The sequence below is a fragment of the Chaetura pelagica genome, unplaced genomic scaffold (assembly GCF_000747805.2).
Source record: "Chaetura pelagica isolate M959 unplaced genomic scaffold, ChaPel_1.0 scaffold363, whole genome shotgun sequence".
NCBI lineage: Eukaryota > Metazoa > Chordata > Aves > Apodiformes > Apodidae > Chaetura > Chaetura pelagica.
The window spans coordinates 2,656,142-2,680,959 of record NW_009952720.1 but is presented as its reverse complement, the minus strand read 5'-3'; the positions used below and the strand labels follow the sequence as shown (position 1 = coordinate 2,680,959).

Genomic DNA, 24,818 nt, shown 5'->3' with positions numbered 1-24,818 from the left:
TGCCAAGGGATAAAACCCCCCAGGTTCTCCTCTATTGTAGTTCTCATTGCAGTAAAGATGTTACTTTCTGTCAATATAATGCCTAGGTAGGCAATGAATGTTGTGAATCAGGGTTAGAAAAGGGTCCTTGAGAAGCAGTTGTCACTCGTCGACTCAAAAATTACTTCTAGAAATTTTCTTCCTACTTTTGAGGGATGGAGCTGCTTGGTGAGGAGACTGAGGGCAAGTTACTGATGCTGAGCTATGCCCAGCAATGCATGGAGACTTCCTGGGTGATTGAGATGTGACTGGGGAAGCCCAGGTGATACCATGCAGCTCTGAACAGATATGTGAAGGTACTGTAGTAGCAGTATATAGTATTGCCTAGCAATGTGTCTGAGCTGTATTGCATGTAGGCCATGTCTGACCGTACCGTGACCCGTTCATCCACTTCTTCTTGAGGCTATGGTAGCTCAGGTGTTTCCACAGAGTCACTGTGTGCCATTCCAGAAGCCACTGAACTCAGAAAAAGCCTGTCTTGTGATAGAGGTTGTGGATAAAATCTTGTCTGAGCAAAATTACTTAAAGCTCACAGTGAACACTAAAAATTGTTTTAGTGGAATAAGCGCAACAGCCCTTCAAAAATAGTCTTTTTTTATTCAGATCTAGTTGATGTTAATTGGCTCATTTGTAAAGAAAAAAGATAAAAATGGAAAGCTAATTTGTCTTACAAGGTCAACGAGGTAGATAACCATCTTGAGGGTTTTTTAGCTGCATAACAGCAGAAATAGTTTTAAATGGCTTTTCCAGTGCCAGAGACTAGCTGGAATTAAAGCAAGTCATGTCTCAGTCCTCTATTTATTATCAGAACTGCACTCCTAGTTCAGCTATGCCTCTACCAGTGATATTTACCTACGAGGGAAGATTTCATATGCCTATTCCAGTAGAGAATGCTAACCTCCTGTTTCTGTTTTGTTCTAGGTTATGTTTCACACTATGTGCTGACTGTCTGTACTTACAGAAGATATTTAAAAACAAACAGACTTTTTTTCAAAGATTTTGATTCCAGTGGAATCTGTGCTTTAGAGTTTTGTCTTGTCTGTTAACTCCTGAAGCAATGCCTGTACAAGCTCCACAGTGGACGGATTTTCTCTCCTGCCCAATTTGCACACAGACTTTTGACGAAACAATCCGGAAGCCCATCAGCTTGGGTTGTGGCCACACTGTCTGCAAGATGTGTCTCAACAAGCTCCACCGTAAGGCATGTCCTTTTGACCAGACCACTATCAATACAGACATCGAGCTCCTTCCTGTGAACTCGGCCTTGCTGCAACTAGTGGGTGCTCAGGTATCAGTGCTATTTTTTTTATCTGTTTCTATGTTATTTCCCTTCTGTCTTGTAGGAGGACAAGTCACAAATGAAGAATATGACTTAATGTTAATGGGGACAAATACAGGTTTTAAAACTTTGACATGCTATAGTAGAGGTGTCTGGAACAACAGTTCAAATCTTTCTTCTACCAGTCACTGATTTTTGTGTTATGTCTGATTTAGTATAACCATAGGCAATCACCAGAACAGGCTGATTCTGTTCCCTTCCTTCTTCCCTAATTCCTGTCTTCCCATGCTGTGCCAAAAGGATGAACTGTATCAGTGAGCTTATGTGGTGGGAGACCATTGTTCTGTGGGGGGTTACTTGCTTTACCATATTCACCCTACAGACTTGTGATCTGTTGTCCTGAAAGCAGGAGGGGGCACTAAAGGAAATGGGACTGACCCCTCTGATAGGAGTCTTTGTACTGCCTTATGTTTAGTTGGAAACTGTGCTCTGGAAATGTAATTTCCTGAGCTGACATGAATATAAATCCATATAGATGAATGGGGGCAGCCTGTGCCAAACTTTGTGCAGGAACAGGTACTTGTGAGGTCAGCTGCAGCAGTGATCTGATGGGGGTGAGTGCTCTGGTACTGGCAGCAGGCTGAGTAGTGTGGCAGGGATGTGTGGAAGGCATCCTGTTGCAGCACAGATGTAAATTGGCATAAGCTTATCATGGTTATACACTAAGTCTGGACAGGATCATGGGCTTGGGGAGAAGAGGGACAATCATGTCTAACTTATGGGTGAGGAACAAAAATGTAGGTGTGATGCAGTTATCAGAGAGAGATTATTGTTTTCATTGTTCTGCTTCCATATCTGGGCTCAGTGGAATTGGAGGCAGCAGAAAATGCAATGAGATACATTGTTCAGGGAAAAGGAAAGAGCTATAATGTGGAGGAACTATAAAAGGCATGGAAGATTCTCTTCTGCTTTTTATTAAGTGCAGGGACCTAGAGATGCAGTTGTGCTTTTGCCAGTTCTTTTTTCATTTGGTTTATCAAGTTATATGGCTAACTTGTTATTATTTTGCGGTCTTTGGCATAGAAGCTGTATCAGAAGTTTTAAAACTGATTTGTGTTTCTGGCTGTGCGAGTGACTCATCCTGCTCTGCAGGAGAGGGTGATGAGACTGTGCTATTTCTGCATGATGTGTGTGCTGCCATCTTTGAAGAGCCTCCAAGCAATATGAAATCTGTGGGTGATGCCATAAATATTGTACTTCTTTTTCTCCCTTAAATCTTCTTCCCTCCTCTTTGGAGGTTCTAGAATGGTTCCCTCTGTATCTAAATGTCCACATTTACGATTAATGTCTTTTTCCTCCTGCATTTTTTTGTTTTGTGTGCATTTGTTAAGCTTTGTGAGAAGCTGTGCGATAGCTTTAGCTGTATTTTTGCTGGAATTAATATGTCCATAAAAACAAGATCCTCTGAATGAGATGGAAAATCACCCTGCCTCTGTTAGAAGTAATTCAGAACTTTATCCTGGTTTTGCTAGTTAACTAACCAGAGTTGCCTCACCCGTGTGCGTGAGGGATGAAGAAGAAAGAGTTGGCTTTATAATAATATTCTGTTTGCCTTGAGAGTGCTCTGAACTCTAGGTTCTGGCTTCAAACTAATGACATTGTTGTGCTGCTTTTTGTATCTTAAAATTTTATGTGATCAAGATTCATAGGATCTTGTTTCATAGTGACCTTAAAGCTGCAAATGACACCAAAAGAGACGATATGCCCTTCCCCCTGATTCTTGCATGTATGTTGCTCACTGCAACACTAAAAAAAAAAAATAGAAAAAATTTGTAATCTTGGCTGGGTTTTATTACTGCCAGACTTTCTCCTAAAAAGAAATTTGCACCACTTCCTCCCAGTTCCTTATTTCACTCAGCATGTGAGTGAAATCAGCATTCAGTATAACTCACCCTCCTTTCCCTTTTCCTTCCTGGCCCTAGTTGCAATGTTTACCAGTCTGTAGAGTACTAGAAAATCAGTATGCTAAATTGTTGTGAAGGACAGGGAAACACTTGCAATTTTGCACTAGTCTCTCCAAAGGAAAAAAAAAGTACTTTAGAGAAACTACAGGAATTTTGACCACTGTCCCGTTAAGATGGGCTGTCTTTAGTGCATACCAACAAAAGATTTGCAAGCAGCAAGCCAACTTATGAGGCAGGGGTAGTATAATCAACTTCACTGAAACAAAACCCCTTTTCTTGTTCCAGTTGGTTTCATTTCAGGAAGGTGTATGTGTTATTAATGCCCCTGAATCTCCAACAAGCCCCTATACACATTAACCTGAGCCCATGGAGATGTACTTTATTTTTAAATAATTTCAAAAAATGTTTCACTTTAGAAGAAAATACAGTACAACACAATGAAAGCTTTTATCTGGGGGGGGAAAGGATGGTTTGTTCTTTTTCCTTTGGGGAGGCTTCTGAGAAGTTTGCAGGTTTGTGTGTGTGAAGTGTTTTTCTTGCTGCACACAGGAGAGCAGGCAGTTTGAAGAAACAAATCTATTCTGCGAGGGTAGGATTCTAGGGCAAGTCACTTTATTTGGCTTTCTTTGCTTAGGGACAATGGGTGGAATAAGCAGGACTGTACTTCTGGGGAAAATGTACTAAATTTGTCACACAGGCACCTGGGGAAGCAATAACCTATTTCTCTGACAACAGCATTATCTCTCTGTTTAGGTTTTGTCACTTTAACAGTAAAAAGAATTAGAATCCATTAGAGTCCATTTCTCAGTTTTCCCTCTTCTCAACCCTTTCCAAAAATTAAACTGGTTGCCCAGGTTATAGCTACCCTTGGTGTGAAAATTAAGTGCTGCAGAGACTAATTTCTGCTGCCATGCTGTAGGATGATACACATGAACAGTGGTTACATGGTCTGTTCTGGACGACAGTGGTCAGGCAGTTCAGCCCACATGTAGGTCAATTCAGCTGTGTAAGGTGATGGCAGTGAGAAGGGATTGTAAAGGGAAGGTGAGAATTATTATTCCTGGGAGAGCTGAAAATAGCTGAGCACCTAAGCCGGAGCTAAGCGTATTGTGAGGGGAGGGAGGCACAGTGGCCTTGAATGCAAATCAAAACGACATTCATGGGGCACCTTGCTTTTTAAACTCCTTGAGTGAAGAAATTCCTTAAGCCAATTTTTATGGGAATGAGGTTTTGAATTTCAACTATACAAACAGCCACATATTACTCAATATATGCAACTATTTTAAACACTCACCAGGCTAGTGTTTTGAAGGTGCGTAATCATGGATCTGTCATCTAATCTCTTTCCTCCTGTATTTTTAACGCATGAAACAGCAGTGTGCACGTTCCAACCAGGTGACATTAAGTGGCAAAAATACCTGTGGTGCTTTAATTTCTTTCATAGTCTCCTGCGGGACATGAGAAATACAGTTCTGTGTTAGGTGTTAGGCAATGGAATTCTATACGTGAGGAGAATGGGTGGAGTGATCTTAACTCCTGGCCTTATCAAAAGGGGAAGATTACAATTGCAGAGTTATTAGCAGCACGTTTGATAATGTAACTTTTGGTGAAATGGAGTGCCACAAAAGAACAATTGTCTGTGAGAAGTTGTCCTTAGTATAAACTCTTGAGGAACTGAAGATAGTGGGCTTTGAGTTTTGGTTGGGTTTAGTTTGTGGGGTTTTTATGTTTGTGGTTTTTTTGTGGTTTTTTGTTTTTGTTTTGTTTTCAGGAAGCAAATAATCTATTTGCAAGGGGGAAAGAATATTGGGATAAACAGCTTTCAAACCAGGCAAAAAGCAGTTTGGTCTGTTTAACAAGTTCTCATTCTGTGCAATTAGATGTCTAATGGTAATTAGTGACAACTTGAGCTGACATCTTTCATCAAATTATGCTTAAATCATCAGTTAAAAATCACTGCCTAATATGAGATGATGCTTTAGCATTCATTTCCGGTCCCCTTCCTCATGCCATCATGACCTGCCTCTTCCCACAGCCACAAGTAGTCATGCTGATGGGTGACATTCCACTGCCAGGATATTTGCCATCACTGCTAGGGCAGATGCACACAAAACAATCACAAATGTTAAGTAATTAAACATCTGAGATTATTTTTCTTGCTTGGATCTAGTCCCATTCGGGAGGTGTTTATTTTTATGTGTAAACATATCTGCAGTGAAAAGGATAAGGATGCAGTGTCTGAGAGAAGGGAATATTGAATGAGGGTGAAAATAATGAACTCGCTCTGAAGGGCATCTAGTCTGAGGCTTCCAAGAGGTGCTGTGAACAGAAGTAAACATAAGGTCCTGCATGCTGTTGAAAGGTTATTTTGCAAAGGAGAAGTGAAAATGGTTTTGAGTTTAGTTATTTCTCAGTTGTCCCTCAGCAATTCCGTGACAGAGCCAAAATTAAAATTCACATCTCCTGTGACTTTTATGCATCATGTGTTTACCATTCTTCTCTTGGTAGATGGAGTTCTTATAAACTTTACAACCCTAAAACATATTTTTAAAGTCTTAGAATTGCATATAATAAAATAAACAGAAGGGAATATTCACATAAGTGAAGATGTGGGGGAGCATGCGGGGAGAAATACAGTCTCTGCTCCTGAAACTACAAAAGTAGCAACTTGTTTTATTTTTCAGTACTACACTTGGTCTGTTGTAAGATGAAAGTTACACTCTGATCTCTTTGGAGGTCATTTTGCAAGCAGTAGTGGCTGTGCAAAGCTTCTAGATTTTTTTTACATCGAAGCTTCCATAGCAAGGAGGAGAAATGGGAATTATATGTGGATATATGTTGAATAGCTTGATTAACTCTTGGAAATTTTTCTATGCCAGCTTTTTCCTGGGGGAGGGGGAAGCATTCTGTTAGTTGCCTAGACAGTCCTTGTGTCTCACTGGTAGAGTTGTGCTGTGTATGGCATTCCAAACTGCTGCTGTGAATGTGTGTTAAACCTGCCTTAATTCAAGATGGAAATCCAGGGATGAACACTGCTTCCTGTCCCACGTCTATTCCGAGCCCTCTGTCCGCTGGTGTTGCGATGCTGTGGTTGTATTTCAGGTTGTTGCTGGTGCCAGACTGAATGCGTGTGGGAGTAAATAGAAATATGCACAAAATATATGACAGCACTAAATGGGGCAGAGGCTGGGCAGTGGCTGTCTCCTACAAGTGCAATGAGATGTGCATTGTTTGATCAATAAGCCAGTTCTGCTTGTGTAGCTTCCAGACAAAAGGAGACTGCTAAAATGGCAGTGGCTTTGAGGAGGTGCAGAATTCTGTTGATAGGAAAGCAGGTACTGAAGGTGTTAATATTTGTTTCCCAAATCCCAAGAAACCAGTACATCTAAGGCTGCTGCTGTTGCAACAGTTATGTCTAACAGCTGTAAGATAAAATTGCAAAATCTCCTTTTGCTAAATGTTTTTTTGCTTACAGAAAAAAACAAAGCAAAAACCCCCTTCAAAAATGCACGAGTGAACTAACACTAATGGTGCCATCTTGGTGTTATAAAACTTGGGTTTGTTGTTCCCTTTAACAAGAGTGAAAAGGGAGTTGTTTGATCCAGCCTATCTTGATGTTAATTTTGGTCTGGTATTGTCTGTCATAATTGCAGCGTATGTGTTACACTTGGAGACTTTTTTTTCACCTGCTGTAAAAGCAAGAGTTACACAGTAGCAACTGTTTATTTTCTTATGTGTGTCAAAGGAGCAATTCAGCATGCACAATTGCCTAGGCACATGGAAGTGTGGTCATATGATTGCAGGCATTTACTTTCTATTAAAATTGATAGAAAGGCTCATGTCCACATTGGTGGTCGCAAACGTGTGTGCATGTATATATATTTCACATATATATTAACTGCTTTTATTTGCTGCTGCCATCATAATGCAACTCTTTACATGACTGGGTTTCACGTGAAGGTTAGTGAGTTTGTAGCCATCTTTAAGTCAAGCATTAAAGGCTTGTGCTTTTGGATTGAGGGCCTGGGTTGGTCCCTGTAAGCAGCTATGCAGGATTAACATGCTGTTATTGCCAGTGGGATTGTGATTGACTTGGAAATAGAAACCTGATATCTCTTTGCACTTCAATAACATGCAAAAAGCATGCTGCTGTTTATAGTCTTTTGAGAAATTCCAGTTCAATATACTAGCATAGATTGAGTTGATTACTGAATATTGAGTTGAGAAGCAGTAGTAGAGTGCTATTCTGTACCCCCACATTTGTTGAAAAATTTAGCTGGAGGAAAACAAAACTAAAATTATTACTTGGGGGGATGGGCCAATATTCCTTTGAAAAATCCTTATTGCTGTTGAATGCCTGGATGGGAAAATAAATGCCACAATCAAATAAAGCCCCAACAAACCCACAAAAAACCCAACCCACCAAAACAAAAAACCACAAATGAAGAATGTAGCCAGCCTGTGTTGTCAGATTAATACTTGCAGGGTGTTTTGATAGGCACTGTGCAGGATAACTTGATTTTGCTGTTTGATAATTGGGTCTAGTCAGAATATGTTCCAAGGATGTTCTAGTGTATTTGTTGCAAAATCATTCTCCCACTGATCCAAATAGCTCTGATCACTTAGTACTGAGTAAGAGTAGAGCTGTGAGGCCCTAGATACAAGTCTGTACTTACATGTAAACCAGGGTTTGTCTGTTCTGATTTCTTAGGCCAGTCAGCTTTGGCGATGTCTCAATATGCATGTTATTTCTGCAAAGTTTTATAGTTATGTTTCTCACGTAAAATTTTTTTGTTATGGAATAACAAAACCTTCTGCTTTTAGTTCCTGTCAGCCACTAAATAAAATAAATCTGCTAACCATAAATTCTTTACATTTTTTTCTTAATTTTTGCTGATGTTTAAATGCTATTTATTTATTGAACAAGGTTGAAAAATGCTTAATAATAGAAAAACACAAAAGCTAACAAAGACCCTATACAAAACAAAACAAAAACAAAAAAAAAGGAACAAAACAGGAAATGCTTGATATCAATAGTCTTGATGCAGTGCATGCCACATGTGCATGACTGCCACTTATTTATGCATATTCCTCATAGATGTACCTGTCATATCTTTCCAGGTTCCGGAGCAGCAGCCAATTACTTTATGTAGTGGAGCTGAAGATACCAAGCATTATGAGGAGGGCAAAAAATGTGTGGAAGAACTAGCATTGTACCTCAAACCACTCAGCAGCGCAAGAGGTAGTTCCTCCATTGTTTACTTTGAAAATGAAAGGTGGAAGCAAGTAAGATATAAAATCTTCAGAGGGGGTGGAATTCAAAGACATTATTGTCAAAAATAATATCGGGAAGAGCCTGAGGTATTTGGCTGCTGTGTAGTAAGTTAAATTTTGTAAGCTGAGTTGACCTCTGTAGACAAAAGTAAAAATAGATGGTTCTGCTTTTTTTTCTTCTTGAGTTCTACTTTGCTTTGAAGTAACTGCAGTTAGGCATTTTGTAGAGGAGAAATAAACTCAAACGAGATAGTTACTAGATGTAGGATATATAAGAGAAAGAAATAAGTGTTTGTATAAGATGTTATACAAGAGGTGGGTCAATCAGATTATCCTAATTTAACAAAACTGCACTGAGTTCAAGAGTGTGGATTTTATGTTACATGTGGTGGACTTGAGAAATCTGTCAACCCAAGTAGTAGAGGTGAGCATCGTGGGCATCAGGTTTTCAAAAAATTTTTACAAAAAGCTATCTTTAAGCTTTTCCAGTTAGGACAGTGTGACAGGCAGTGTTGCTCTTGAGTAGTAGTGGCCCAGTGAGCGAGCTCTGCTATAGAACAGAGTATGGCAGCCACGTGTCTAGTGAGACACTTGTTCCTTTAACCTGGTTTCAGTGGCTCCTAGCTCATCTGTGAATCAATTTTGGCAGATAACTGAGTATCACCCAAGCAGTTTTGAATTCACACGCCAGTTTGGTTTGCCTAGGCCAAAACAGTGGGGCTTTCAGATACAGATAAAAAACTAAACGTCTTGTGAAAACGGACAATTTGTCAAAGGCAGCAGGGATCTCTGAAGCCCATGAATAAGGGAAGGGCCTGCATTAGGATCCTACCCTTGAAACTTGAAATCCATATGGGAGGGTGCAAAACAGACTTCTAGCATGGAGAGAATTCATTAGAGATTTCAACTTCTTAGCCAAATCAGTCAATCACAAGACTTAAACCTGGGGGAAGGCTGACTCCCAGGAATAGTTTGCTTTTGATGCAGAGTAAAACAAACTGACAAAAGTGAGTATCTGATATGCCTTCTCTACTGTTCTGTTTATTAAAGTGGACATCAGGAGAACTAGGTTTGGATTTCTATAGTACAGCAGTTGAAAGCTGACACAAGAAGAGGATATATGAGGTAATTGGGTTGGTTTTTTTTCTGCTTCATTTTGTTCTGAAGGTGTGGGTCTCAACAGTACTACTCAGAGTGTGCTAAGTCGTCCCATGCAGAGGAAACTTGTGACATTAGTTCATTGCCAGCTGGTGGAGGAGGAAGGGCGGATCAGAGCTATGCGTGCAGCACGGTCGCTTGGTGAAAGGACAGTCACAGAGCTCATTCTTCAGCATCAAAATCCTCAGCAGCTCTCTTCCAACCTCTGGGCTGCAGTGAGAGCCAGAGGATGCCAGTTCCTTGGACCAGGTAGGTCATGTCACAGCACTACTTCTGTCCTAGAAGCAATTCAGAATTGAGGAGAATTGATAAATGAGTATCAAATTGACCGAGTGATTTTATTAGGCAGTGGCTGAATTTCTTAATAGTATGTCTGCAGAATTAATGATGTCATGGACTTTTTTGCATTTTTAGTGCTTTTGCAGGTCTTACATAAAATTCAAACTAATGTGTCCTTTTGTTCTTCTAATAAGATAAAATTATGATCAGATTTTCACTTGCTGTTCTTTGATCAAGTAAGACCTTTTTATAAAAAAGATTACCAAAAGTGACTGCGAATGGTTTCTTTTCCTTCTGCAGGGGCTTTGGGGATGTGTATGCTATTTTAAGAAGTTACATACTTAGAAATTAAATTCCTTTTCATAGAGGAATTCACTCAATTTTGCTTACAAAAAATTAATCAAGTCTCATTAGTGAAAATGTAGACTTTGCTCGTTGAGGACCAAAACCAGAATGCCTTAAAATATGAAGCTGATTTCTTAAAATAAAATATGGAAGCTTTTCCCCACTGAAAAATGAAGGAAGGCTAGCTTTGGGATGCTAGCTTTGGCACTACCACAGCGAAAAGGGGCTCGTTACTGAGCAAAATATGATGTGCTACAGCTCCTAATTTATTTGTGTGGACACTAATTGCTCATTTACCTGCATGGGAACCAACTTTGCCCTTCATCGTGTCAGCTTTTTCTGCTGGATTAGGTGTGGGGTGTAGATAATACACTTCTAAAACTCTTAATAGTGAGATGTATAGACAGGGACTAAGAAGTCTTCCTTTCATTGGATACCTAAAATAGAACCAATAATTAAAAAAATGGAGAAGTCATTTCCCCAGTCTGGGAGTCCGGAAGTATTCCATCCCTCTCTTCCATCCATTCTTGCTCAGCTCCCTTTCCTGTCTGTGGATTTGTGTTTTTTGGGGGGGAAGGGTTTGTAGCTGTTTTCCCACTTGTAAGGAGACAAGAATCTGTGCAGAAATTGTTCTTGGTCTTCTGTCATCTTTTATCTCTTTTCTTCACATCCCCCTCTCCCACCAGCAATGCAAGAGGAGGCTTTAAAGCTGGTTCTGCTGGCTCTGGAAGATGGATCTGCTTTGTCACGAAAGGTCTTGGTTCTCTTTGTGGTTCAGAGGCTGGAGCCACGATTTCCTCAGGCTTCTAAAACTAGCATTGGGCATGTTGTCCAGCTTCTTTACAGAGCCTCCTGCTTCAAGGTATGAAGAAGATTCTGCTTGGAGATTTCATAATGCTATAAAAACAATTGTTTTTCACTTTCAGTTTTCACTGTCATGTATCATTAAATGTGCCTAAAAATGTGTAGTTATAGAAAGTATTCCTCTTGAAGTTCCATGTGTGTTTGGATAATTCTTTGTCATACAGCTGTGATGGCAATGCAGGATGAAATTGCAACTTTAAGCTGTGAAGCTAAGTTTTGACTCTTGCCAGGTTGTTTTGTACATGTACAGTAACGAAACCTGTTATGTCAGCATAATTTATCTTCTTAGAAGAGGCTTAATGCTGAAAAATCTGCACTTCTGGTAATTGACTGGTAGTTTAGTTAGAAACAAAGAAATATGAGGCTGTTCGGTTATCAGAGTTCTATGAAGAGGATTTACATTGCGTATTGGGCTTTACAGGATTTAATGGTCCTTTCCCCTGCATTCTTAGTTTAAATGTCCTTCACTAAATGAGCAAAAAGCCTTGCTGCTGCTAAATGTATCCTCAAACAAAATTCTGCAAGACCAACAAAACACCTTGATTGGAGAAGTAAGGTGTGGATGCTGTAGTTTAGGAGGTGTGACACTTCCACCCATATCTGTATCAGAAGCTTAGTAAATTACGTTTGGTATCCACTTCATAGTGGTTTCAGTTTATGAAGAGCGTTGTATTTTAGCAGGAACTAGTGGTCACCGCATAGTACCATAGTTCATTTTAGTTTGGGATGAGTAACTTAGTTGCTGACCGAAGATTTTACTTGCCTCAGACTTTACTAACTGCTGGTTTATCCTGCTTAATTGTATTTGGTTCATTCTCCCCACTAGGTGACAAAGCGAGATGAGGATTCCTCCCTGATGCAACTGAAGGAAGAATTTCGGACTTATGAAGCTCTGAGAAGGGAACACGATTCCCAGATAGTTCAAATTGCTATGGAAGCAGGTTTACGCATCGCACCGGATCAGTGGTCCTCACTGTTATATGGAGACCAGTCTCACAAATCCCACATGCAATCTATCATTGACAAGGTAAAGCCACCTAAAATCAGCCCAGTCCATCTTGTTTGCAAATGTAGAAGATATAAGTGCTTGTCATGTGAATTTACAAATTGTGCCCATACCTACCTGCCTTGCCCATTAATCATTTGCTCTGTTATTTCAAAACCTGCTATGGCCTAAATAATTGGCATGTGTATTTGTAACTTAATGGATCTTGCTCCCTTTGCCATCCTGCCATCTTTCTACTTCACCTCCTTCTGCGGATGGGAAGTCACACAAGTCAGCTGCACGGTTGGGATGTGTCCTTTCTGAGCAGCAGTAGCTATCCATGTAGTAACTAGCTATCTTTGTCCTTCAACCCTCTCACTCTTCTGTACTGTACTTAGTTTAAAGCTGGGCACAAGCCTCTTGGTTTGGGGATTGGAGATACTGGACTCTTCAGGAATCAGTAAATTAAGTGGCTTCTAATCTTCTATTTTTATTTATTTTCCTGGGTGCCAGCACAACGCAGAAAAGAAACAGGTTTTTTTGCTAGAAATAGTACCAGCTATTCTATTTCTATTTAGGGCTGTATTTTAACCTGCAGTATCAAAGAATTGCACATTTATAATGCTGAAGAAGGATGTTAATAGAAGGTGCTGACTGTTAAGGGATTGTGTGAAAACAATTTTATTCTAATTTTGGAAGATGTCTCTTGTGAGTTTATGGAACAGCCTTCAGAAACCATGAGGATTGCTTTGCCTGTAGAAAGTTAATGATGATAATTTTTTTTAAGTTGCAGACCCCAGCCTCATTTGCACAGAGTGTTCAGGAATTAACTATTGCTCTTCAGAGGACTGGAGATCCAGCTAACCTGAATCGTCTTCGACCTCACCTAGAGCTCCTGGCAAATATTGATCCCAGTCCAGGTAAGACTAGATGTCTTATAAAAACCTTTAACTCACAGTTTAGCAAGAGGAGTTTAATGCTGTTGAAGGATTGAAAGCTGTTTGTCAAGTGGAAGAAATCATTAACTTAAGATTCTTGAGTGGTATCCATATCCAGCCTGGGGACAGCATCTCTGTTATGAACTGAGCTGTTCTGAAGCTAAAATAGCCTTAACAGTATGGCAGGAATCATTTCACCAGTTCTTTGAAGAGACCTTCCTTGTTTGACAGCACTGAATGAGCATGGATGAGGATGTTGAATACATGGGTCCTGTGAGGTTACATGGTGTGTACTTGATACTGGGCAGTGCTAGCTAGAGGGAGTGGCAGCAGTCTTGGCCTTAAACTATGACTTCAGGAGGTGGGGAGTTGTAGTTCTTAGTTTCTGTTTGTTTAAACAAACTTACCCTTCAAATGAGGACCAGTTGTACTTCCCAGTTAAAGGAGATGTAGTGCTTTCTTCCCCAGTCTTTCATGCTGTAACAAGTCAAAGACAAGACTGTGTACTGCAGGTTTGTTAGCCAAAGACTGATCTGGAAGGTGGAGTCACTGACAGCCTTGCTCGGGGTCATTAGGCAAGTCTGATCTTGATGTTTATTTTCTGTGCTTTTGAATTACTTCCCTGCTAGTCTATAGGTATGTTGGAGTTCTGCTGGAAAAGTTTAGCTCTTGTGAGCAGAACAGAAGGTAATTGTGGTCAAGATCTTGAAGGGTGCTTAGTGAAGCACACTGAGGTTCCGTGTTTTGCTGCAGAGGGTGTAGGCACACAGTAGGAGTCTCAAGTGCTGAAACTGGTTGGAAACGTAAATTGGCTAGAAAGAACAACTGCCCCTGTAGAATTTATTCACATTGCTGTATGTGAGATGGTAGTCAGATATATAGATTTGCATTGTAACATTTTTCCATGTGGGGGACATCGATTTCTGTTGTTCAGTGACTTTTTGGCCAGTGCTCATGGCGCTTGTAGAGAATCATTTTTACCTACAGAAATCTGAAAGCAAAAAGAGTGTTTCAGCCTGATATTTTTTTTTCTATTATGTGCAGAGTTTGTACAATGCATTTACTCTGGAGTTCTTGTGGGATATGAAAGCTTTGGTAAAAGGAAATAATTTGACATGCTAATGATAGTCTTGCTGGCTCATTTGATATTTTGTGTGGTTCAATCTAGGTAGCTTTATTCTTTAAGTGGTATATATCCCTGAATTAAGGTGCTGAACACTCTTTATCTAATTAACGTTTAAAAAAAAAATCTTTTTGGTTGTCTGGTGAAGCTATGTGATACTGATGGTTTCTTTGTACCTGGTTTTGGAAGATCCTTCCAACTTTTCGTTTTATGTTCTCTTGTTGTCAATGCAATAGATGCTCCACCTCCAACATGGGAACAACTGGAAAATGGACTAGTTGCTGTGAGGACTGTGGTTCATGGCTTAGTTGATTATATCCAGAATCACAGCAAGAAAGGAACAGATCAGCAACAGGTAAAAGCTATGTCATTTAGGAAATGTTTACCTCTACATTTTATTGGCTGTATCCAATAGTAGAGGTTTACTAATATCATCTGGAGAGATTTGGTTTGACAAGGAACTAGTTAAAAATATCACTGCTGCATCATATTTATCAAAAAAGAAATAAGAAAGGAAAAAAGCCCAAACCTAAAGCAACACAACCCCTGTCTGATACCAGTTAATTAATTTGCATAGTTCACTAAGGTGAAAACTCTGTTCCAAGATAGGGAAATGAATAAACAACCTTCTGACTAGAGGGTAGGGAAGAGCAGCTGGGGTGCCTTGCACTGGAATCTGTGGGAATTGTCTTGGGTTTGTTTTAATGTGATGTGTTGCAGCCAAATGGCTCTGTGTTAGTGAAATTGTTCTTATACCTGTGTTTAATGGTCTGTAATGTTTAAAGATTTGGGAAAACGTAACATAAACATTCAGTCCAACTTTCTGAAGCAAAATGTTTTGTTTCCAAAACTGAATAATGTTGCCAAATATATATATTAGCTTATCTCTTGGTTATCTTATCACATGTTCATTTGATCTTATTTTGTTCTATCTTGATTTAAATGCTAGCTGCTGCTAAAAGACAGAGCTGCCTACACATTCCCACTCCTTCCATTGCTTTGCTATTCATCCTCATGGAGAGCTGGTTTGGGTAGCGAAACTACTAGAGAGATAATCTCTGCTAATAATAATTTAAAAAAAACAACACAGTGCTTTTGTTGTGGTGGGACCGTTGCCTGGACCCCTTCCATGCTGTACCGCTTGGAAGGGAACTGGGCACCTCCCAAGTGGGAAAGTGGAAGGCTGCTCGTACTGAGGTGAGTTTTGCTGTCTGGCGGCAGTGGCCAGCAGGGGGCTGTGCAGCTTTTGTACACCCTGACTAAATTTTGCTTTCCCTGCAGTAGATGGGGCTGGGGGCAGGCCCGGGATCAGTTTCTAGATGGCTTCTTGAAAATTCACATATTTTGACTTAGTTTCTCAAAAAGCAAGTTTACTTCTGCACGCCTTTCCTTTGGTGGGAACTCTGATAGGGTATTTCTGCCTCTGATTTAATTCTGCCTAAAAACTCTGAGAACTTCAGTGTCTTGGAGACACCCTCTGACCTTCTGACAAAATTTATTGCAAGAGACTTGCAAATGGACATGCATGCAGACAACAAGATTGCAGTAAATGGTTGCTTCCTGGAAAACTTAAAAATACAGAAGACAACCCATACTCTGCTGATCTGGGTTTGGTTAAGACTGTATCCTCAACTATTGATGGAAATTATTAACATCGTTTGGAGATTTTTAGGTCAGAGGGGACTGTTGAAGAAGCAAACAGGAGTACTTCTCCAGTCATTGATTTCACATCAGATACTTCTGTAACATTTAAACTGAAGGAATTACCAACAGTCAAACATAAGGCATTTAATGTTAGCAGAGATAATCTTTCTAGGATGCATTCAGCTCTTGGTTAAGTGCTCTTACATTCAGGTTTCTCACCTGGCTTCTTTAACCTTGTCAGCCTCCCCAGCACAGCAAGTACAAGACGTACATGTGCCGGGACATGAAACAGAGAGGAGGATGCCCCCGAGGGGCCAGCTGCACCTTTGCACATTCACAGGAGGAACTAGAAAAGTAAGTGTACCTGTTAGGATAGAAATCAATCCAATCTTTATTTCATCTTATCTGTAATAGTTACTTATCATATCTAGAAATGGGGAAAGGAGGCATAACTTGTCTGTTAGCAAGAAATAATCTGGAAAAAACAGTCATCTCTTAGGTTTTGGAACTGTTTGTTCTTAAATATAGGATATTTTGCTGTGTTCAGCAGTAGCACAGCTCTGAAAACTGAATATTATACACCTGCTACTTGAGGTTTTGGAATTGGGCTGTTTTTCTTAGTTCTTAAGTGTGACTAAACATTCTGTTTGACTACATCCCATTATGGTCATTAATTTGTGTGTATTTCTCATCTTGCCTTTATATTCAGGTTTGAGAAGTAGGTTGCTTCTAGTTTTCTGGGTTTTCATGTTCTTTACTGCTAGAGCTATTGAGAGAGCTAAAAACAGGTATCACAAGGTGGGTTTTTTTTGGGTGATGGTGGGTCTTTTTTGTAATAGTTGGTATTTAAAACTCTTAGGCAAATTGCACATGCAGTAACTTAAAAGTGATTAAAGCTGTTGTTTAAGAGTTAGAAAGTGGTGGTCATGTGAAGTCTGTAGTAAGTCACATTTGTTATGGATTTAGAGGGGGCACCTAGTTATCCAAGAGCAAGCTGCTGCTGTTCTGACAGTTATTTTACTTCTTTTTGAAAATAAAATTGATTATTTAAGCGTGAAATAAATAGTGTATTTTATGCTGCATAAGTAATATCTTACTGGTTTTATGAGATAAAATAATTAGCTACTCTCAGGAAGAGGCACTTCCAATTTAGAAATCAGAAAAAAAAAACTCCAAAGATTTGGAAATTATATGCAGTCCTTTTTCCCTTAAAAATTTAAAACTTGAAGCATTAGTGTGGCAGTTCATGGGCTGTATAGCCAGCATGCAGGGCATAGGCAAAACTGAGAAAAAAGAGCAGAGCACATGGTGCTAGAATGACAAAGGCAGTTATTCAAATGAACAGAGAATGGGACTTTGATACTTGTGTTCTGCAGAAACAGTTGGGGTTTTCCCTCTTTTGTCATGCTGTTAAGAAAATGGAGATTGGTAGTGCTGGTTTGGATGGTTAACAAAGGTGAGTCAGTATTAGTGCCTCTGAACTAGTTTTATGGATCAGGAAGAGCTGTTTGTCAACTTGGCAGGTGGAAGAGGCCTATTTTGTCCAAACTGGCTTATATGTCCAAGTAAAAATGTTTTCAGGGGGGCAGGGAGCACCTGCTTTTGCTGTTTCAGATTGCAGCAATATCTGTAGGTGGCTGGAGAATTTGAAGTTCTAATTCTTTCTTGTGCCTCTTATCTTTTGCTTAATTCCTTTCAGTAGATATTGCATTAGTGTTCCTTCTTTAGAAAAGGGGGGTTATGGGGAAGTATGTGGTAATGCCTTAGATAACAATTCATAATCTAGACTTACTTAAACAGTAGCCCATTCCCCTCTTGTCAAGGGACAAAGACTGAGTATGCTTAGGCAAGTATTAAACTATTTTAGATTATTTTTGTGTCCTGCACATGTGAAGGCTGCAAGAAAGATCCATAAAATTGTTTTAAATAATCCAGAGGGCAGCACTGTGCAGCTTCATTCTTTTTAAGTATTTTATCATGGCAAGTGCTGTATAAACTCTTCTGTCAGCTTTGATCACACGAGTGTCTTTACATGTGTCTGTCTCCCTCGAGTGTTCTGTTGTGTTCAAGATGAATGGGCAGGGATGGCCAGTCCTCCTCATCTTGCAAGTTGTGTGCAAACGTTCAGAGAGTTTGGAGCCACCAAGCGCTGCAACTCTGAGACCTTTTGGGAGGCTGATGTCCAGAAGTAATTGACAGAGAGCACATGGTGTTGGTTTCCCAACCTCCTGCTGCCATTTTGCAGGGAGACCCTGGTTTGGTTATTGAGTGGGATGCCAAAGTAAAGCTGTAAGTTCAGCCTGGGGAACTCATGTGTGCTCTCTTCCATATGTCCAGCTGACTTGCATGGCTGACATGAGATGTGTCCGGGCTTCATCCTGGCTTAAGCCAGGACAGGATGCCAGAACAACTTATGAGCAGCATGTATTTAGAAAGCTGTAGTCTGTCCCTGTTTGAGTGTTTCTACTCTGGTAATAGCCCAATTTTTGTACTCCCTTCTGATGCATTCTGAATTATGCCCCATGTCAACACAGTGGAGCTTGAGTTTATAGTTTTGATTATGTGGATTAAGATTAATCCAGCTAGGAATTGGGATGTTGATGGAGAGTTAGGAAGGTTAGAAGGTTAGAAGATAGTCAATGAACTCTTACAGATGAACAGCTCAAATCTGTGTAGCATAATCACATCTGACTCTATACTCAGTGACATCTAAAAAAACCAAGCAAAATAAAACCCCCTTTTTGCCACTTATTGCATTGCTGTTAATGCTGTGCATGAGGGGCAAGCATAAAGATTACCTGAACATTGAGTAATAGGCCACAACTGCTGTGTGTGTACCTTTCTACTTGTGTTATGATCTCACTTTGCTTGTTAAATAGGACGTGAAAGAGTTGACTTCAGCCCTTTTCAAACTTTCTTGCATAGGAAATGGCCTCTTGTTCCACAGTATAAACAGTGGGAACATTCAGGCCTACAGACTTGCCCTACCACTTGTGTTCTAGTGTCCAAACTGATGGCAGGATGTTTAATGGAGGACTTTCAACTCTGAAATTTGCTCTTTGTTGGTCTAATGCCATAGGTCTGCTGATTTTTGTGAAACATGAGTTAAAAGGATCAGGTTTGTTCAACTGTATCAGAAGCAGTTAGATTTTTGGAATTTGTGTGGTCACGGAGTTTTTATCTCTGCAATCACTTAATTTATAGAAAAACATAAGGGAATCTGTTCATCTTTTGTCACTTTAGTTTTCTGCTAATAGTTTTTCTCTAAATAAATAGACAAAGGTCATATGTGATTCTTATTCTGAACCTTCTGTCACTATAGGTAATATGTGTTGTTTGGATTTTTCGCCTGTACAGTTGAAATGCATATGTAAAGGAAATTTTTTAACTTGCTGTGCAAAATTCTAGGTATATTTGTAATTATAAATCCATCTGTGTTCTTCTGATTGAAGCTGCTCTTAACAGTTCAAATAGCACTGAAGTTGTAGTCTAACAGGTATTCATAATAAATTGCTCATAAGCCCTCAGGATACTGAAGCTTTCAGTAGCACCTGGGTTTGAAAAATTTTGAAAATATGAGTCCTTTTCAGTTTTTATTTCATTTTTTTCTGTGTGGCTTATTTTTCTGAAGATTCCGTAAAATGAACAAGCGTCTGGTTCCCAGAAGACCCCTGAGTGCCTCCCTGGGCCAGCTAAATGAGGTGGGCCTGCCTTCAGGAGCTATCCTCTCAGAGGAAGGAGTGGACTTGCCCAATAGGAAAGCTTCTGCTCTGCCAAACGGAACTGTGACGCAACTGATTTCTCGAGGGACTGACTCCAGTTATGAAACTGCTCTGAAACCAGGGAAAATGGATCATCTTAGCAGCAGTGCCCCTGGATCCCCTCCTGACTTGTACGGGTCTTCCTAACTGTTGTTCAAAGTGTCACGTGTGTAAATATGCAGTAGAAACAAAGTAAATGCATTTTCTAGAAAAGAAACAGAACAAGGGCTCTTGGATTGTGGTGGTTTTTGTTGTTTTGAGTTTTGATGTGGTTTTTTTTATTTTTAGTAGTGTTTAAAGAATAGAGTAGAAAACTGAAGCTAAAACTGTAAACTGCTTTATTTCCCCATTTGCTCATACCTTATCTGGAGAAAGTTTAGTAAAGAAGGTGGCCTATAGACAAAGAACAGTGTTTTAAAGTACAGAGTGCTTATCAGTGCCATCTTTCTACTTTTTAGGCTGGAATCTGCCCCGAAGAGTTCAATCTCTGCCTTACCAGTGAACCCTCATCCTGTGCCCGCTCGGGCACCAACAGATCTGTCTTCAGTGTCTGTCACCAAGCAGCTGCAAATGGTACCACGAGGGTCTCCATATCAGCAAGCAGATATGTTTTACCAGGATCCTAGGGGAGCTGCCCCACCATTTGAGCCAGCACCCTACCAACAAGGTAATTTTGAGACCAAGCTCTCTCACCTTTATACTGATTTTGTTGTTTTTTCCCCACTGTGGTGTTAACTCCAACTTAAGAGCTTAAGTATTCTTGCATATCATGTGGACTTAAAGGCACTGATATGGTGATGGCAGAATAAAATGGAATTGGCAGGCTTTTTATGTCATAACTGAGAACTTTAATGCAAGTGAAAACAGGTTTGTATCCTCCTTTCTTCATTTCTTCCCAACTGGACTAGCTAAGAGATCTGGTAAACTGTAGTTCAGTTTGTCTTGGGGGAAAATTAAAATAAAGCTTAACCAGCAGAGGGATAAAAGTACTTATGCCCTTAATGAAGAGTGTATAATTCAGAAGTGTCTGCACATACATGTGGTGGGTAGAGACAAATAATTAGAAAAGCACTGTGCACAGAAAACATCAATAAAAAAGGAAATAAGTGAAAAGTTCTAAATATAAGAGACCAAGTGGAGAAAGATGATATTGGAGGGTATTAAAAAGCAAAGGTATTAAAAAGAAAAAGTCAGGGAATTAGTATTATGCAACATAAGACTGGGGAGAGGGAAATTACATAATGTGAAGTTAATATAAAAGAAAAATATGGAATAAAAGACCAGCAGAAGTGGAAAGAAAATGAAGTCCTAGAAAGGAAATGGAGGTGTGTGTGAACCATTTTTGAGCAAGTTGCAGAGCATTTTGAAGGGAAAAAAAAGCTTACATTTTATTATTGTGTGCTAATGGAAGATCTAAGTTGTCACAAATGTTGATGCACATGTTGTTGATGATGTGCATATATTCGGGCATAATTTTAAATTATACAGGAATCTCAGGGCCTGATCTCAGATCACATAACTAGAAAGTTTGATCTTGGAAGTCTTTGGTGATCCACTGTACTGAAGTTTCCTTCTGCTGTTCAAGAGGTAGAACAAATCTTTAGATAAATTTACATTCTAATTAATCCAAGTTTCTTTACACAGGCAGTGGCTTTGATATGTTGAGAAAAATTGATTTTTAATTGTGTGAATAAGGTTGTACAGGCTAATCTTAAGCTTACTACTTAGGTCAGGTCTATCTAAAAACATTCCTGTCAATCTGCAGAGACCTTCTAGTGATGATTTCTGTTTGGTTTGCTAGCAGGGCTTCTGTGGCACCTGTGGTGGGCTCAGTCTTACCATCTCTTGTTCAGCTGCTGTAAACTTTACACCTTGCTGGTATCTTATTTGGATAATTAAACTGTCTGGCTTGAGCTTTTGGTCAACTTTTGCTTTTTCAGTATTTTCTGTGGTTAATTTCTGAGTAGAAATACTGCTTAGACAGTGGGGGCAAGCAACAAATGTGAATCAATTTCTGCAGTTCTCTTCATGATACTTGTGGACTCGGGTATTTGAAACTATTTTTGTGGACAGTTTCACTCATTGTTTTCTGTATCTTGTTTGTGTTCTTTTTTTCTCTTGGCTGATTTCAGGAGTTTATTATCCCACTCAGTCCATGTCTCGCTTTGTCCGACCTCCTCCATCAGCCCCTGAACCTGGTCCACCTTATCTAGACCCTTACCCACCCTACCTTCAGGACCGTGTGGTGAGCCCACAGTACACGCAGCCGCAGCAGTATCCCATGGGACAGCCCATATACCCACCACACTACGACAGCCGTCGTGTGTATCCTCCTGTTCAGCCGTACCAGCGAGAGGAGATTGTCCGAGGAAGCCCTGTACCCATTGAAATTCCACAAGCAGCTGTATCTTCCTACGTACCTGATTCCAGGGAGAGATACCAGCAAACGGAGGCTTATTGCCCAGTGCCTCCACATCTCAGTCAGATCAGACCTTCGTGCCACAGGGTATGGATTTTAGATTGCCTTTTTGTGCTTGCTTGAGAGAGAAGATATAAAATACTAGAAAAGTTGCGTGTTCTTGCAGTAAGATGTTGGTTTTAGTGAGGAATTCAAAGTTTGAACTTTAAGAAGGGGTATGTTTGAAGTGAATAAAAAACTGGAAAACAATTCAGTTACTGGTCAACTCTGCAATTGTAGTGATGCTAATATGTAGAAGAGCAGGGTGCCTGTTAGTGCTTGAAGTAGAAAAATATTGTGTTTAATTTTGGAAGTCTCATATGGTGTTAAGATTAGACTGGAGATAGCCACTCTCTTTCTCTAGTGCAGATTAATTGCAGTGTGTGCAAATGGTCATGTGTGCATTCTTGTACTGTGCCTTTGTAACTGGCCATCTGTGGGCCTAAATAAATATGGAAACATATGTACCTCAGTAAAGGAACTAAACGTTCTGCTCTTCCAGATTTTCTCTACTTTAAGATTTCTAACTGGAGAGTCTTCCTAGTAGAAGTGTACAAACTTGTTTTGATAAATCACCAGCTGGAATTGAATTCTGTAGAGTAGTTGGACTTGTATATCTGTTGTTCAGACTCTGAATGGTATTGCTGAGTCCAGGAGACATTTTAACATAGTTTAGAACATTTATCAATTTTGAGTTTGGTACATTTGTGGGATGCTTAGTTCTATTGCAAAATGAGTAACAAATGCAAGCCAACTGTGACGAGGTCATGATCTCTAGAGTTATACCCCTGTCCCTCATCTGACTGAAATGGGCACTTGCCATGCTGGAACATGTTCCAGTGGAAACTTTGGCAAGGTGGAACACACAATCACATTCAACTACCTGCAAGTTAAAAGATTAGTAGCTGTAAATTTAGAAATGTTGGGTTAGTTAAGGATCTAATCAGTTTTAGGCAAATAGCTTTCCTTGTCTTCAAGGTGTCTTGCACGAACACTGACCAATGTAGGAACATGCATGTTCTGTATTAAACATGAAACTTAACAGATACTCTGTGATTGTTAGTTAGTATTTATCATTACTTATTACTTAGTTATCATTACTTATGATACTTGTCTATTCACTGTATTTTCCTTTTCTTGCAGTATATGGTTGCCATATTTTGTAATGTGTTGCTGTCTTCATTTTAGCCACATCCCAGCCTGGACGAACTTCACCGACGAAGAAAAGAGATCATGGCCCAGTTAGAAGAGAGGAAGGTGATTTCTCCACCTCCTTTTGCACCCTCACCAACCTTGCCTCATCCTTTTCATTCAGAGGAGGTAAGCGTATTTTGACAAATATGTGACTTACTAGCATGTTTATAAAATACATTGGAGTTTGTTTGTGCAAAGAGGTGAAAGCAACAAGAAAATTTGGACAGTACAGTACTGACAAGCATTGGGGGGGATGGTACATTTGTGCATCAGATGGCAAGTCCTTATAATGCAGCCTCCGATCTCAACTGGCTGTTGATTGTCTTATTCTCTGATCTACCATTGATTCTAAGCCATCTGCATAGATAACCGAGATAATTAGTTTGGAACCTCTGTTAATTGATGTAATTAATTGCCACAGTTACTGGACTTAGCTTTGTTTGCTCCTGACATGTTTAGAATGAAGTAACAGCTTGACAGAGGTTTATTTTTTTAACCAAGGTCAAAATAGCACTTTCATTCTGGCTAAGTGAACAATCAGCACAGTGAGTGTAGCCAGGTGATGAGAATTTCACACATTACATGATTGCTGTGGCCACATTCCAAATGGTCATGTATCTGATTAAAAAAAAAAAATCCTGGTGACCTTTTCCTCCTAGTTCACTGTTGTTGAACTAAGTAGCAGTGGCTGTAAAGCTGCTTCTTCCCTTCACTTACAGAACCAGATTTTTGTGTTTGTACAGTTCTTGGATGAAGACCTGAAGGTAACTGGGAAATACAAAGGAAATGACTACAGCCAGTACTCTCCCTGGTCCTGTGAAACCATCGGCTCCTACATTGGAACCAAAGATGCAAAACCCAAAGATGTGGCAGCAAGGAGTGTGGAGATGGCGGTATGTAGGGATTCAGGGAACATAGAAGAAAAGTTGGTACTTTTGTGGGTTGGGAGGGACTCTCATTTGCTCTCCAGGATGATGGCAGTGCTTCTATTTAAGCTCAAACATACCATTAAATAATGTGTTTGCAAGAGTGCAGAGTGCTTGGTTTTCAAAATGATGGTTAGCCCTTTATCTGTGGTACACTTTTAAAATTCTGGATATAGATGTGGACTAACTGCTCTGCTCTAAAGCCATGGGTAGCAAGAGGTATTTGGCAATGATTCTTTACACTTACTTGAAATCCAAAAATTACTCTGTACTGGAAGCTTGTTAATGAAACGTCCATCTGTTGCTTCCTGAACTACTTGATGGCAGAAGGAGATGTTGTAACTAAATTCTGTGCTATTAATTCCTTTTGAGGTGATTGTGACTGTTGTTAACAATGTTATTAGTTTTTACCTAAAGGACTCTGATTTGTGTCCACAAGAATACTCAAAGCTTGCATGAATCTTTTGAGAGAAGCATAGTCATAGCATACTAGGCTGATTCTTTTTGAGGGCAAATTCTGTTGGCTGTGCTTTTTCAGCCCTTCACTGAAGCTGTTGGTGTCTGGCAGTGACATTTTGTTCTGCTGC

General features: G+C 39.8%; 1 protein-coding gene across 1 annotated transcript in view; it reads left to right on the top strand.

The window, feature by feature from the left end:
- Positions 1 to 1,096: 1,096 nt before the first annotated feature.
- Positions 1,097 to 24,818, top strand: part of RC3H1 (ring finger and CCCH-type domains 1) — a 29,937-nt gene continuing 6,215 nt past the window's right edge. The window contains exons 1-13 of the mRNA XM_009994656.1: positions 1,097 to 1,327; positions 8,404 to 8,524; positions 9,724 to 9,963; positions 11,025 to 11,200; positions 12,029 to 12,229; positions 12,975 to 13,107; positions 14,485 to 14,603; positions 16,134 to 16,246; positions 19,524 to 19,784; positions 20,112 to 20,320; positions 21,786 to 22,159; positions 23,300 to 23,431; positions 24,049 to 24,198. Of these exons, the coding sequence (XP_009992958.1) occupies positions 1,097 to 1,327; positions 8,404 to 8,524; positions 9,724 to 9,963; positions 11,025 to 11,200; positions 12,029 to 12,229; positions 12,975 to 13,107; positions 14,485 to 14,603; positions 16,134 to 16,246; positions 19,524 to 19,784; positions 20,112 to 20,320; positions 21,786 to 22,159; positions 23,300 to 23,431; positions 24,049 to 24,198 (2,460 nt within the window). The remainder of the gene's footprint in view (positions 1,328 to 8,403; positions 8,525 to 9,723; positions 9,964 to 11,024; positions 11,201 to 12,028; positions 12,230 to 12,974; positions 13,108 to 14,484; positions 14,604 to 16,133; positions 16,247 to 19,523; positions 19,785 to 20,111; positions 20,321 to 21,785; positions 22,160 to 23,299; positions 23,432 to 24,048; positions 24,199 to 24,818) is intronic.